At 45.0% G+C, this 14,771-nt stretch overlaps 1 protein-coding gene across 1 annotated transcript in view; it reads left to right on the top strand.

Moving 5' to 3' along the window:
- LOC107397151 (myosin-11) overlaps positions 1-14,771 on the top strand; it is a 94,751-nt gene that overhangs the window by 54,258 nt on the left and 25,722 nt on the right. The window contains exons 5-7 of the mRNA XM_054744676.2: positions 11,771-11,888; positions 11,983-12,158; positions 12,244-12,328. Coding sequence (XP_054600651.2) covers positions 11,771-11,888; positions 11,983-12,158; positions 12,244-12,328 — 379 coding nt within the window. The remainder of the gene's footprint in view (positions 1-11,770; positions 11,889-11,982; positions 12,159-12,243; positions 12,329-14,771) is intronic.

The raw sequence follows: 14,771 nt of genomic DNA, 5'->3' as shown, positions 1-14,771 counted from the left end.
AGACAGATGATGGTTTTCAAACTGGTTTCACACAGAGGAGAGACCTTAAGTCATCTACTGGTTTCACTTATTAATAACAAGTCAAAACACAGCAGAGGTTTAGTGGTGTGGCAACACACACACACACACACACACACACACACACACACACACACACACACACACACACACTTTGATCATATTCCAGGAAGATTCTGTCATTTCTCAGAAAGTCATGTTTCCGTTGCCAACGCTAACGCGCTCCTATCTCAGCTCAGATCGAGACAAACAGCCAATTAATAAAACCACCTAATGTCTGAGGGATGCCCCCCCCACCACCACCACACACACACACACACCACCACACACACACACACACACACACACACACCTGTGTCTAAATCCTTTCAGCTCACTGGACGAAGACGTCAGCCTCGTCTTGTTTCACGGGGATTTTCCCGGCTTTAAAGAAGGATAATGTGGGAATATTAACGCTGACAGAAACGGATAACAAAGATGTTTATCATTGTTCTTAATTCACCTGCGATGACTAACACGAGTTATTACCCGTTAGAGCCAAAGTCACATAAGAAATTCCCCTCACAGGCATGCTGCTCTTTGTTTTACATTAACCCCCCCCCCCCGATGCCTGAGGAGGGGGGGTAAACCTCCTGTGGTGCCATGTGGGTCTCTACTGCCTCCATAAACACATGTGGATAAAAATTATCCAGCTGTTTGCTTCAACAAACCGTTTGAAAATGTCTTTTTTTGTGATGTCATTAATACCCCCCACTGGCTCTACTGCGAGCCCCTCCTGAATATCAGAGAACATCACCTCATAGATGTCAATCAGGCGATAGGTGGGCGGGGCTAGCAACTTATTCTTTTACGGGACAGAGCCCTGAACAACTCATTCTGGAAGGTACTGAAACTGTCAAGAATAAAGCTGCTGAAGTTTTTATGTTCGAGGATTTTAGAGCAATAAGATTGGTTTTAAATCGACCGTAGAGCACGGAGATGTTTAAAAATATATGCTATCTATGTCTCCTTTAAAACCTTTTAGTTTTAGGGTTAACAGGTTAATGCAGGATAAAATGTTCTTTCTTTGTATTTTGATATCGTTCAAGTTCATCGCCACCTAGTGGTGCTTCGTAGACATTTCATTATTTTTGTTAGAAATTCCGTTTCTCCTCTGGATGTAGGCCTTGGTGTTTCCTAAGGCCCTGTCCCCACGTAGCCGGGGATCTGCCAAAACGTAGATATTTTTCTACGTTTTGGCCTGTCATCCACACGAAAACTGAGTTTTTTCACACGAAAACGGATCTTTTTAAAACTCCGGCCAAAGTGAAGATCTGCGTTTTCTCCGTTTTGGGTGTCTGCGTGTGGACAGACAAAACCGGAGTTTTAAGGTCCGCAACGTCACTTTCCGCGACAAAAAAATGCTGACATCACGTGTGCGACCTGTGTTTACACTAGCCGACAGCATGGATGCCCTCAGAGCTGCGCTCGCTTTATCAATTGTCCAAGCGCTTTCTGCTTGTTTGTTTTTGCAAGCGGAATTACTGCTCCTTGCGGAAGACCACAGACGAAGGACGAGGTTAAGAACAGGGGAAGTACTGCCGCCTACAGGTCTGGCATGTCCTTAACAACGTATTTATCCGGGTACGTGTGGACAGAGTTTTTTTTTAAACGAGGTGGTGTGGATGAAAGTTTTTGGAGGGGCGGATATTCGTTTAAAAAAAAAACCGGCTACGTGTGGACTAGGCCTGAGTTCCAGTTTTCCTCCCTAAACAGGATTTCCTCTAACTCTTCATGATGTCCGACTTTCATGTGTCATTTCCTGTTTTGTCTAAATTGTGTTGTATAAACAAACAACATGGTAGGATTTCCTGTCATCACCTCGACTCACTAGCCCAGAAGTCACCTTGGTCCACCTTCTGTTTCTGTTCAGTCTGAAGGAAATGGACTCATTTTCACTTTAGGTTAATTGTTTGAAAAAGTAATCGATTAAATAAATAATTATAGTGCAAAGAGTTTTCCTTTAGCTCGGTAACAACGTTTAATTTCTGAAGAAAGTTTAATAAAAAGTTACTTAAATGGGTTAGTTTAACACCTAATTTAGATTGATCAGAGTTTCCTCTTAAATAAAACTATTTCCTGTAATAAAACATGAAAAAATAAACAAAACCAAGCCTGTTTCCAGTTTAATAAAGAATAAACTGTTTATGTTAGTTACAGTCACTAAGTTTCCATAAACAAACCGGAGGAGGAGCCGAAGCTCGACTGACAGCTTCAGTTTCTCACTGATGCAGTTTCACTGGTTACGTAACCAGTAACTTCTGCTCGGTGCCGACGGGCCGATCGGAAAAACTCCCAAAATAGTTGTGTCAGCATTTTTGTTTTATTTCCTCTAAAACTTGAAATTAGCAGCTGATGGGAAATGAGTGAGTGAATGAATTATTGATCCTCATTTTGACCTTCTCAGTGGCCTATTGGTAGAGCGTCCACCCTGGAACTGGGAGCTTGGGGTTCAAATCCCAGTTGGGTCATACCGATGCCTCCCTGCTTGATTGGATTGAGGGATTACACCACCAAGTGGTTCCCATGCGCAGCCACAGCTGCAGCTCACCACTCCCCACAGGAATGGGTCACCAGTGTGGGATGACTGATGGGACTTTAACTTAAAGCCCCAGTGTGCGATATTTTACCTGTTTACTACCTAATTCTGTGTATCCAGAGCACAAACGTGTCCTTTTTCAGTAATATTTCATTATTATTCCTCTCAGCTTGAAATTTCACAAGCTGGGAGGAATTAACTGTGGTCGACGCTCCATGGTGATCCACCATCTTGAATACGATGGAGGACACACGAGCTTACGCGTTGTGCCCCAGAACACAGGGACCCCAGGGAGACTGCGACCAGAAAAGCCCCCACCCCCCTCGAGAGGCGCAGAGGATTGCCCTGTGGGGTCACAACCAGCAGCCGGCAGAGTCCCGGGAGATATCGGCTGCAAGCCCACAGGCCCGCCCGCAGCCTTCCACCCCCTAGCCGGCCGAGCCTGGAACCCAGCGACCAGGGACCCAGGGGTGACCACCCCCGCGGGGGACCCAGCAGAGCCCAGGGACCCAGACCCCACCAAGCAGCCACCGGGATTGATCAGGCAGATGCCAAAAATCTTAAACTCCCTGACCCGGGAGCCACGACCCAGGCAGACCAAGGCACCGCACTCCACACCAGGTGTGGCAGGGAGAGGGGAGACAAAGATTTATATCATCAAAAGAAGTCCCAGGAGAGGGGAGGAGTCAAAGGCCCCACCAGACATATACAGTCATACACAAACACAGTCACACACTCCCTCCCTCATGCTCACACATGCACATACAACCAAAGACTTACAAAAATGCACGCCGGACACCCACTCATGCTCCCCATACACACCCTATTCACTCTGGTCCCGGTACTGCTGCACATGGGGTACAACCATTACCGGTTCCAAGAGTTTGACCCTTTCTGCTGGGGTGCTGATGAGCAGGCTTCCCCGCCCAACGCTGAGCACAGCAACCCACCACCCCAGACCCCAACCAGACGGCCAGATCTCCCTCCTAGCCTCCAGCCCCAGGATGCCAAGCAACAACAGAGGTGTGCTAAGACCCCTAGTCTCCCTCCACCTGCTCCAATGTGGTGTTAGTGAGTGTTGATGAGGTGTATTCCATGGCTGTGGTGAGCGGGCAGTGCGGGCATCGTCTGGCCTATGCCAGCTGATGTCACCACACCACCCCACTTGCACCCACAGCCCTAGGTGTCTAAGTGCAGTTTAAAATTGGAAGTGGGCACCGGCACTCGGGAGGAGGCTGAGAAACCCCCCTGCCAAATGCCGTTGAATGTGCTCACTCCCAAGGCCCTAAGTGTGTGTTTGCGTGGAATGTCGTTGGTGGAAGTGTTTAAGGTGCAAATAAAATTGGGGGGCAGGTTGCCACAGGAATGCGGTAATGTGGTCCATACCCGCACCCCCTGACTTGCCCACCCCCCAAGGTCCTACCTGCATGTTTGTGTGATGATGTGAGGGAGCAGGAGGAGAGAAATGTGTGTGGATGGGGAGGAATGGCTGGTTGGGCTTAGCCCTCCAGGGATCAGCTCCCCCAATGGCCCCATTAGGCACCTCTGTTGTCAAACTCAGGGCATGGAGACCCCAGCCCATCCTGCCAGGGCCCAAAGCAGCAGCATCACAGAGCCTCACAGAGTCCGAGGGCACCAACCCAGCCCCACCCCAGCAGAATATCTACTCCCATCCCTGCATTTGCACAACTTCCAGATTATATAAGACATAGGACATCCAGGTAAGGTTGGGTCCTCCCCCTCCTGGACTTCCCCCTCCCCTGTGATGAGACAGCAGGGGAGCCAAAGTCTACCTGAGGCCCCTGAACCCGAGTCAGGCACTGCTGCATGTTCCTGCCTTCTCCCCGGCAGCATACATGTCAGGACCGAAACTCTTTTCTTCTGCAGTTTGTTATTTGGGTTACCGTGGTAACACATAAAGGTGAATATTTTACCTCGGTAAATTATCAAAGTAATTATCCTTTGTTGTGTCATCAGGAGAAGTTATTAAACTACATGAAACTGATATTCGGTGAGCTCAGGGTGATGAGTCTTAATATTTTTGAACATGGTCCACTCTGTTGCAGATATTTATTACTAAGTGTTTTTAGTGTGGTCATTGTGCGTTTGACATTTTTGATTATTTACAATGTCTTGTATTCAACCAATAAATACCAATTAGATTGAAAAAATGTGCTTTATTTTAAGGCAAAATGTGTTGTGGTTATGTTTGATTAAAAACGTCATCATGGGCAGTTATGAATTTCACAATCTGGCAGCAACACTCGGCATATTGGGGTAATGTACTTGAAGTGCAATTAACGCCACTAATGAAGGCCCAAAAACTCTATTCAGTTCAGTTTATTGCATAGCGCCGCGTCACAAGAGTCGTCTTCACAGACTAAAACACTCTAGCTGGGTTTCTAGCCCAGTTTGGGCGGCGTTGAAGCACCCCTGAACTTAAACCCAGCTCCCCTTAAAATGCATGAAGTTAGAATGATGACACACGGTTATAGCTGAGCCCTAACCCCTGGGTATACGATTGGACTATTACAGTTTTTCTCGATTGCTAAAACGCGTTTTTCAAAGCTGCACACACAAAACCCCAAACATGACACACAAATTCCTAAACCGTGGCTTCCCCTTTGCAACAAAACCCTGCCACCACATATCGTAACATGTTCCCAAAATGGAACACGTGTTTTCATTTGGTAAACACAGCCACATTTTCACATGACACACACATACCATTCATTGCTTAAACACAAGTAGCCTTTGGGTGAACACTACCAAGCATGGGAAGAACACTGAAGAGCAAAACTGAAAACACAATCGTCTAAATGGAACACAATGAATTACACACTGAATGTATGACAGTGCCCACTTTTCTCTGAGACAAACATTAGACATCACACAAATTTTGAGACAAAACATTTTATTTTTACAGTATTTTATTTTATTTTCACCCTCTCCCATTCAAGCATAATCATGGGGCATCATGCCTCTGGTCTCTGTCTGGCCAGAGGGCCTCATCAACATCACAGGCGATGTCCTCCTGGTCCAAACAGCGCTGGAAGTACCGTCCCGAGTGCCTCATGAAGCCCTGACAGGCCTCAAAGGCCACAACTCTACAAGCCTCCCTCCTCCATGGCTTGAAGCAGTGGGACCTGGCTCTGTGGATTCCTTTCGTACACCTTCCACCTCCAGGCTGAGGAAAACTCCTCAGTGGGATTGAGGAAGGGGGAGGGTCTCATACACCTGGGTAGCCTTGTGGAAACTTACTTTTATGCTGCAGTCCCTGACTGCAAATTGCTCGCCAGACCTGAAAGTTTAGAGATTTGAATATTTGTGTGTTGTTGATTGAGGCTTTGAGAATTTAAGTGAGAAGTGTGTGTAAACCTGAAAATTGTGTGCTTTTTTGACAGCAAGGTCATGTGAAACTGACATCAGAGTGTAAAGGAGTAAAATCAGAGTTCTTGTATGATAAGGAAATCTTAAGTAGTGATAAATTGAATCAAGCGATTGGGAACAGAAGTAGAGGTTGTGAAAATTGTGCCTCATTTTTGCTTTTTGAGTTTAAGCAATTGAAAAAAACCTGTAATCTATGTTGTTTATGTTTATGTTTATCTAATTCTGTTTATCTAATTATTTATGTTTATGTTAATCTAAATTATAAGGAAAATATAAAGTAAGTCATGTAAGATTTTCTGTCCCTTTGTTACGTTGTTTGGGTTCAGTTTGCTGCTCATATTTCTCTCATTAAAGAGCAAGTCACCCCCTACCAGAGTTTTACTTCCTGTTTGAAAAATGCAACAAATGCTGTTGCCTAGCAGACTGAGAGGGTGGAGCCACTAACAAATACACATACACACAGGCTTACAATGACATTGTGACATCATATGGTACCAGCTAACGTTCTAGGGTACCTCTTAGCCAATAGCGATGGCAGATTTTAATTCAAATGCAGTGCAGAGTTTTTACCTGACAACGGCACAACACTGACAGTTTTAGGCAGAAAATTAACATTTTAACCAAAATGCACTAAAGTTCAAAACTATTGACTACACGTGTCTGCAGCACGATTAGACATGCCTTTATATAGTTTATCAGCAAAAATAAAGTTGATTTGGGGGTGACTTGCTCTTTAAGACAGTAATTTATGTAAGGACATGCTTCCTGATGGATGCATTTAAGAGGTTTCTGTGTCGAGTAGCATCGGTTGGATCCTTTTGATTTGGAGAAAAAAAAAAGGAAAACAATTATAAAACTTTGCTCTATGGGGTCTATATGATGGGACCAGGTTAGCGGTTTGGGTCTTAGCTTCTGTGTGCAGCTCCGGTGTTTCGTCTGTGTTGAACCCTGAGTTTTCCCGTTCGTCCACGGTCCTGTCATCTCCTGTAGATCCACACATCTGACACGGGGAAGCCATCTTCTCCCCGGAGACAAATTTAAACACTTTTGGACTCGATCAAAGACGAGCTAACATCAATATTCGTCATCCAGCTTCTCAGCATGACCTTTGACCCCCACAGGAACACTCGGTTCTGTTTATCCTTCATGAACAGACTGAAAGCCAGCGCGGTGTGAGGGGACGAGCCGCATGTTGGGAGATACTTTAATTTAAAAAAGAAGAAGAACACACCTACACGCTTTTCACCTGCAATTATGGAGGGAAATTTGTTTGTCACATACGTTCACGTAATTATGGAGCCGATTCACGCTCTTCTGTACGTAAGCATCTAATCAGAACACGCTGACAGCTGGCAGAGGGTGTGTGTGTGTGTGTGTGTGTGTGAGAGAGAGAGAGAGATGGATGTTTAACCATGTGGGGTCGGATATTTTGTTTACGTGAATACACTCAGGTAATTACCGTCTCTTCTCTGTTATGGATGACAATTCTCTCTTACACACACACACACACATGCACACACGGTTTTAATGGAGCCGTTTGATTGGTTGGACTCAGTTTTGATTGGCGCTTGTCAGAAGCTTGGCTGCATGAATATTTCTGACAGCGTGTTCATTTCTTTGGGTAATCTGGTTTAAACCCAGAAGCTTCTGCCTCCCAGTAGCTCAGAATCAGTTCCTGGTTCTGGAGTCCAGTTAGCACCATGTTCCTGTGGTGGGTTCTTTTAGGTTCTGGTTGACTGAACCAGTGTGGCTGACAAACCGAAACCTGGTGAGAGATGCACCGATTCTGGTTTTGAAGGCCAGTACCGATTTCTGACTGTTGTTCGGCTCTGAGCCGCTGATACGGATTTTCTTAAATGACTGTTGTGAACACAATATCCTCAAATATGATCAACATGGCCTTGTCCCTGAAATATAGAGATTCCTCAAGTTGGCCCAGGCACGGAAACACACCAAACAGAACAAAGTTCTCTTGTGCAACACGTTTTATCTTCAGCTCAATGGTCACGTGGAAACGCGACTCACAACAGTCCAGCAGTCCTGAAATCGAAAGTGATGAAAAGTTCTCCAGACTTATGAACCCGTCTTGTCTCGTTTGAACATTAAACCACAGAGGTGATTTACAAACAAACAAATAAATTAATGTGGACGTTGCAGAAGGGGGAGGTTTAAATCTAACCATCTCTCACTTCCCATTACGGGGTCTGGCGACGGCGAATCGCAGCGACTCGCGTCTCTGACCTCATTAATCTGAGTCTCTACACGTCGATGATGATGGTCTGATTTCATCAAAGGCTCCTCAGACGAGTTTCCTCTTCATCCTCACAAACAACACACTTCTTTCAGCTGCAGCTCTGACAGAGGTCCAGCGCCCCCCAGTGAACACCTGAGGAATTCGGATAAATCCCATTTTAGCTGTTGGTAAAATCCTGAATGCTGTTCCCGTTTCATCCGAGCTGCTTTAGCATCGTCGTCTCTTCTCGTTTGAAACGTGGTCTGAACATCAACCTACAGAGATAATCTTACTTCCTTTTGGAGAATGATGTTAGAGTTTAATCCCATAATGAAATGCTGCAGATTTGATCCTTATTTTGTTTATTTACCGGCTTTTCTAACATATTTATCTGGACTTTAAATTTCTTACTGAGTAGTTTTAGGTTTTAATCTCTAGTCCTGGTTCTTACACTGGAGCAGACCCAGTGTTGTCTTCAAGTATCAGAAGAAGAAGAAAATATCATTTCTATAGGGCCTCTCAAGACAAAAATCACGAGGCGCTTCACAAAAACAAAAAATGTAAAAATATAAAAAAGCATTTAGAAAATGTTTAAAAATATATTTAAAATGAGCAAAAATAGACAATTGTGATTAAAACGTGTTAGAAAGAGAGAGAATGAACAGGAAAGAGGGAAATCAGTGGATCCTGAGGAAGGTGGAATAGGTGGGGAGAGCAGAATAAAGAGAGAGAGGTGAAGAAGGTCACACAAAAGCCAGCTTGAACAAGTGAATCTTCAGCTGCTTTTTAAAGGAGACCACTGAGTCCACTGATCTCAGGCTCAGGGGGAGAGAGTTCCAGAGTCTGGGGGCCACAGCAGCAGATGATCTGTCACCTTTGACCTTTAGCCTGGTGCTGCACAACCAGTAGGCTTTGGTCACTGGACCTCAGGGACCTGCTGGGGGTGTAGGGACTAAGAAGATCAACAATGTAAGATGGTGCTTGTCCATGTAAGGCCCTATAGACCAGAACCAGGATCTTGAAATGAACCCTGAAGTTGACTGGCAGCCAGTGAAGCTGGAGGAGAAGCGGGGTGATGTGGGTGTGTTTGGAGGACTTGGTCAGAAGCCGAGCACAGGCGTTCTGAACCACCTGTAGACGGTTCAGGGAGGTTCTGCTCAGACACGTGAAAAGAGAGTTACAGTAGTCTAAGCGTGAGGAGATGAAGGTGTGGAGAACTGTCTCAAGTTCAGAGCGGGACAGAATGGGACTCAGCTTAGCAACGTTCCTGAGATGGAAGAAGGAAGAGCGAACAAGAGAAGTGCTTATTAGTGATTTGTTAAGAGCTTATTGATGATTATTAAGTTATTAATTAGGCATTTATAAGCACTGTGTAGCGTGATGTTCACACAGTACCATCACCAAGGTCGGACGCTTGGTTCAGTATGTTTACATTCCAGGAGAAGAGACAGAAGAACAGAAGAAGAACGCTTTTCATTGATTAATCAAAGTACTTTATTTGTGATAAGCTAATCAAAGCATTTGTTGATCATTAATAATCAGGTGAATGATCTGTGAAATAAAGATGTCATGAGTTATGTGTTTAAATGAATAAACAGGACTGCACCAGACAGACTGATATACATTACCATGGAAACGCATGACACATTATTCTCAACCAATCAGAACTTTCGTCTGTGGTAGGGCAGAATCTGGTTTGTTTATGAAAGTAGTCCAATCCGGTTTACTAAGATTCATAAACAACTGGGAGATATAAAACAAGGCAACGCCATTTTAAGTTCAGTTCCACGTTGACATCAGCTCTGCTCGATCCGAGCTCCAAAGGAGTGACATCATACTCTCAACATTGTTTTCAACCAGCTCTCAATCCATCACCGCAAAGAGGAGTACAGGCTGGCCAGCTGTATTTCCTGTTTTAAGCTGAGATCTGTCAAGCTGGAGATTTCCGTCGTTTGTACCAACGAGACAACGTTCCTTCAAAATAAGAGTGAACTTGCTGACGCCTGCCGACTACTACCGGAGTTATCCTCAGACAGGCGTTGTGTGCTGAGACCGCTGTTTCAACCAGCTCCAGTACCCATGAAGGTCCGAGGACCTGGCAATTCCTGATCTACACGGGAGACTCCATACGGTACGTGGTCACGGCACAAAATGGCGGCTCATGTCATCAGCTTCTGAAGCCTCATGGTAGCCTAGTCATAACAACCAGATTCGCTACGTCAGCCTAGAGATTCTGAACAAAACACACACACACACACACCAACACGAAACATACAAATCCATATGCATTCATCATTGAGATAGTCCTGGTAGATTGTAAGAATTTATAATTATAGAAATGAAAGATTCTTAAACGATCCCAACTCTCTCTCTTTTCTTGTCTCTCAGTCAATACAAAGTGTTTAAGTAAACTCCCTGATGATAAAAACAACCACTTCTGATTGATTACTTAGATCTAATTACAGTGTATAAATATACAAAATCAGATAATTAAATTATCTAATTACAGTGTATATAAATATACAACTTCAAATCATTACAACTGTCTGATGGTCAGCTGGCACCATTTAGTTTGTTTGTAGCTGTTTGGTTTAAAACAGAGGATTGCTGTAAAGACTCCGACACTAGTCAGTGACTCGATGCAACCTGTGTGTTGGATTGTTTACTGTGTGGAGTGCCTTGTTTGGCGCTTTATAAATAAACTTGGATTTAAAACAATGTTTCTGTCTCTGTTTTTATTTCCTGGTTTGAAACTTAGAGATGCACCAACAATTTGCCACAATCGTCGTAATCCGTGAGCCGCCAAAACTCTACAGTTTATTTCATGAATGCAGCATCAGTTAAAAGTCCTGGTCAGTGAACACACCGTCACTCCAATAGGCAAAATGCTCATCCATGTGGAAGTGCGAACGAACGAATGTCCGAGTTAACCCCGTGTTTCATTCTGTTCAGTTGTGTGAGCTCAGTCAGCATCAGCAGGTCAGAGCTGTGCAGGAAACGGTCAAGCGGAACCTGAATCGGTCCATTTCTGTAGAAGTTCGGCGAGCGCCTTATTGTTGGAGTCCAGCCAATCAGATCACTGGTCCTAGCAAAGAGGAGGAGTTTAGTGCAGATGGAAACCGTCATGAAGGTTTGGGGCTTTTAATTAGAATTTAGGTTTAAATGAAAACGTTTTCTTTTGTACAGAATAAAGACGTCAAAAAAACCGGCCCGGACTCGGTGCTGGACGAGGTCAGCTCTGAGCTGCAGCAGCGTTTCTTAATCACAAACCCGGCTCAGCTTGTACGCCGCTTGTTTAAGGAAGGAGGTTTCTTTTGAGCTGGACCTCCAGGTCCGACAAACAAACGATAACAAGGAAATCTTCAGCATGTTTCCTTATTTATGCGTGTTCATTTTCTTGTTTTAACTGATTTATTTTCACAAAATGACTTAAATGTAATTTTAAAAATGAACATTTCTGCATTTAAACTTGTTTTAAAATATTCCTGTTTATGTACAAGAGCCCAGGTGGGAGGTGGTGTTTATCTTAATAAATCTGTTTCTGTTGTCAGACTCTCTCAGATCAAAGGTCGTCGGCAGCAGCTGACCTCTGACCTGTTGGATCTTCAGCAGAAGAAGACACAGACAGAAGAAGAGCTGAGGAGGAGCTCCTGTCCTCAGGCGTCTGCAGTAAGAGAGACTCATCAGACGTGATGTCCTTCTTCATCAGTCACGATTGAACTTCCTCTCTGTAAAAACGTTCCTTCTGTTCCGTCGGTTTCAGCTCTGCGCTTGTCGGGAGCTTCAGTCGTTCATCGGCGAGCGTTTGGTCCAGTCTGAGAAGTTGGTGTTCCAGGAGCAGGCTCTGAGCACGCTCCGTGACCTACTGACCCAGGACCTGCACACCTACCAGGAAGAGACTCGGAAACTCACCTGCTTCACCCAGAAAATACTCAGAAGGTAAGCAGATGGCTGTGTCTCCATCTGGTGGTTGCTCGGGCCGGGGCCGGAAGACAGAACCTTTATCTGTGATTTATTTTGACAGGTCAGACAGAGAGGAGACCTCCAGAGTGACAGAAGGTGACACAAGCATGCTGGGAAAGAACGAGACTGAGCTCGGAGACAATGTGGTAACCAGCCTCCTCCTCCTGTCCATTTAAAGGGAAATGTCGGCCATTTTCAGGCTTGTTTCTGTGTTAAAGCTCTAAAACAAAGTCTTACCTGCTGATAACTTCCTGGTCGGCCTCTTCTCAGCTAATCTGTGCTTCTCTAACGGCTAGTCTGATTAGCTAACGGCTGGTCTGATTAGCTAACTGCTAGTCTGATTAAATAACGGGTAGGCTGATTAGCTAATGGCTAGTCTGATTAGCTAACTGCTAGTCTGATTAGCTAACTGCTAGTCTGATTAGCTAACGGGTAGGCTGATTAGCTAATGGCTAGACTGATTAGCTAATGGCTAGGCTGATTAGCTAATGGCTAGACTGATTAGCTAATGGCTAGGCTGATTAGCTAACTGCTAGTCTGATTAGCTAAGGGCTAGTCTGATTAGCTCACGGCTAGGCTGATTAGCTAACTGCTAGTCTGATTAGCTAAGGGCTAGTCTGATTAGCTAATGGCTAGGCTGATTAGCTAACTGCTAGGCTAATTAGCTAACTGCTAGTCTGATTAGCTAAGGGCTAGGCTGATTAGCTAACTGCTAGTCTGATTAGCTGAGGGCTAGTCTGATTAGCTAACGGCTAGGCTGATTAGCTAACTGCTAGGCTGATTAGCTAACTGCTAGGCTGATTAGCTAATGGCTAGTCTGATTAGCTAACGGCTAGTCTGATTAGCTAAGGGCTAGGCTGATTAGCTAAGGGCTAGGCTGATTAGCTCAGGGCTAGGCTGATTAGCTAACGGCTAGACTGATTAGCTAACGGCTAGGCTGATTAGCTAACGGCTAGGCTGATTAGCTAACGGCTAGTCTGATTAGCTAAGGGCTAGTCTGATTAGCTAAGGGCTAGGCTGATTAGCTAAGGGCTAGGCTGATTAGCTAACGGCTAGGCTGATTAGCTAATGGCTAGGCTGATTAGCTAACGGCTAGGCTGATTAGCTAAGGGCTAGGCTGATTAGCTAAGGGCTAGGCTGATTAGCTAACGGCTAGTCTGATTAGCTAACGCCTAGGCTGATTAGCTAACGGCTAGGCTGATTAGCTAACGGCTTGGATGATTAAATGGTAAATGGCCTGTTTTTGATACAGCGCCTTCTAGAGTCCTGGATCCCCAAGGCACTTTAGAAAACAAGTAGTCATTCACCCATTCACACGCTGGTGGTGATGAGCTTAGCTACATTGTAGCCACAGCTGCCCTGGGGCGTACTGACAGAGGTGTGGCTGCCGAGCTCAGGCAAGGTGGGTTAAGTGTCTTGCCCAAGGACACAACAGCAGAATTCTCTGTCCAGAGCCAGTATTGAACCTGCAACCTTAATTAAAGGAAAAGTCAAGTGATACAAAAACCAACTCTTATGAAACATGATCTTAGATGTTATTAAGAGTCTATTAGGTGTCTTAGGAAAGATGTGAAGTCTGGGATTACAAGAACTATCTGGCTGAGTTTAGTGATGTTTGATTAGTTATCAGATTAATCTTAACCCATCCAACGCCAGTAAGCTGGTCTACGATACCCTGAAGGAACGGAGGTGAAGAGCATGTGAAGCAGGTCGGAAGTGTCAGGTGCAGGGCTTAATTCTAGCTTAAGATCTCGCCGGAACAAGATCCGGGAACTGTCTTATTTTGAAAGGACCATTCCGGCAACTGTCTGCTAGGTTCAATTCAATTCAAGTTTATTGATAAAGCGCCAAATCACGACAAGCGTCGTCTCAAGGCACTTCACATAATAAACATTCCAATTCAGGTCAGTTCATTAAGCCAATCAGAAAAAATGTTTCCTGTATAAGGAACCCAGCAAATTGCATCAAGTCACTGACTAGTGTCAGTGACTATACAGCAATCCTCATACTAAGCAAGCATGCAGCGACAGTGGAGAGAAAAACTCCCTTTTAACAGGAAGAAACCTCCAGAGGATCCTGGCTCAGTATAAGCAGCCATCCTCCACGACTCACTCACCCTCAGGTTCCGTCAACTCACGCGAGCTACTTGTGCCATACGCAGGGTTCAAATTACGGGTGAGCTGAAGGGAGCCCGGCTCACCTGAAAGGGTAATAGGCTCTCCTGGAAGCCCTCAAATTCCACACCCAGGGGGAGCCCGAAACGATCCTGGTTCTACTTATATTACATTATCTATGTGGACTCTCCGGGGATTTTTTAGAGCTGAGAGGCGCAGAGCTCTGATCGTTGACGCGCTCCAGACATCTGCATCCTGAGCACGGCCACAGTAGCATTATCAAATCAGGTGTCGCCACCTCAAAAACAAATTTAACACGCGATCGTTCATGTCGGCTCGTTTCCTTTTATGTTTTCTGTCTTTTATTCTTTTATTTGTGTCTGATGCGTTTCGCTGCTGCGGAGCGGAGCGCATCACCTGTTTTGTCCTCCAGTGACGCACCTCACCGGTGCGACCGGCGCGCACTCCGCTGTTT

This window comes from Nothobranchius furzeri, chromosome 6, assembly GCF_043380555.1.
Source record: "Nothobranchius furzeri strain GRZ-AD chromosome 6, NfurGRZ-RIMD1, whole genome shotgun sequence".
In the NCBI taxonomy this organism is placed as follows: Eukaryota; Metazoa; Chordata; class Actinopteri; order Cyprinodontiformes; family Nothobranchiidae; genus Nothobranchius; species Nothobranchius furzeri.
This window is presented reverse-complemented; position numbering and strand designations above follow the sequence as displayed.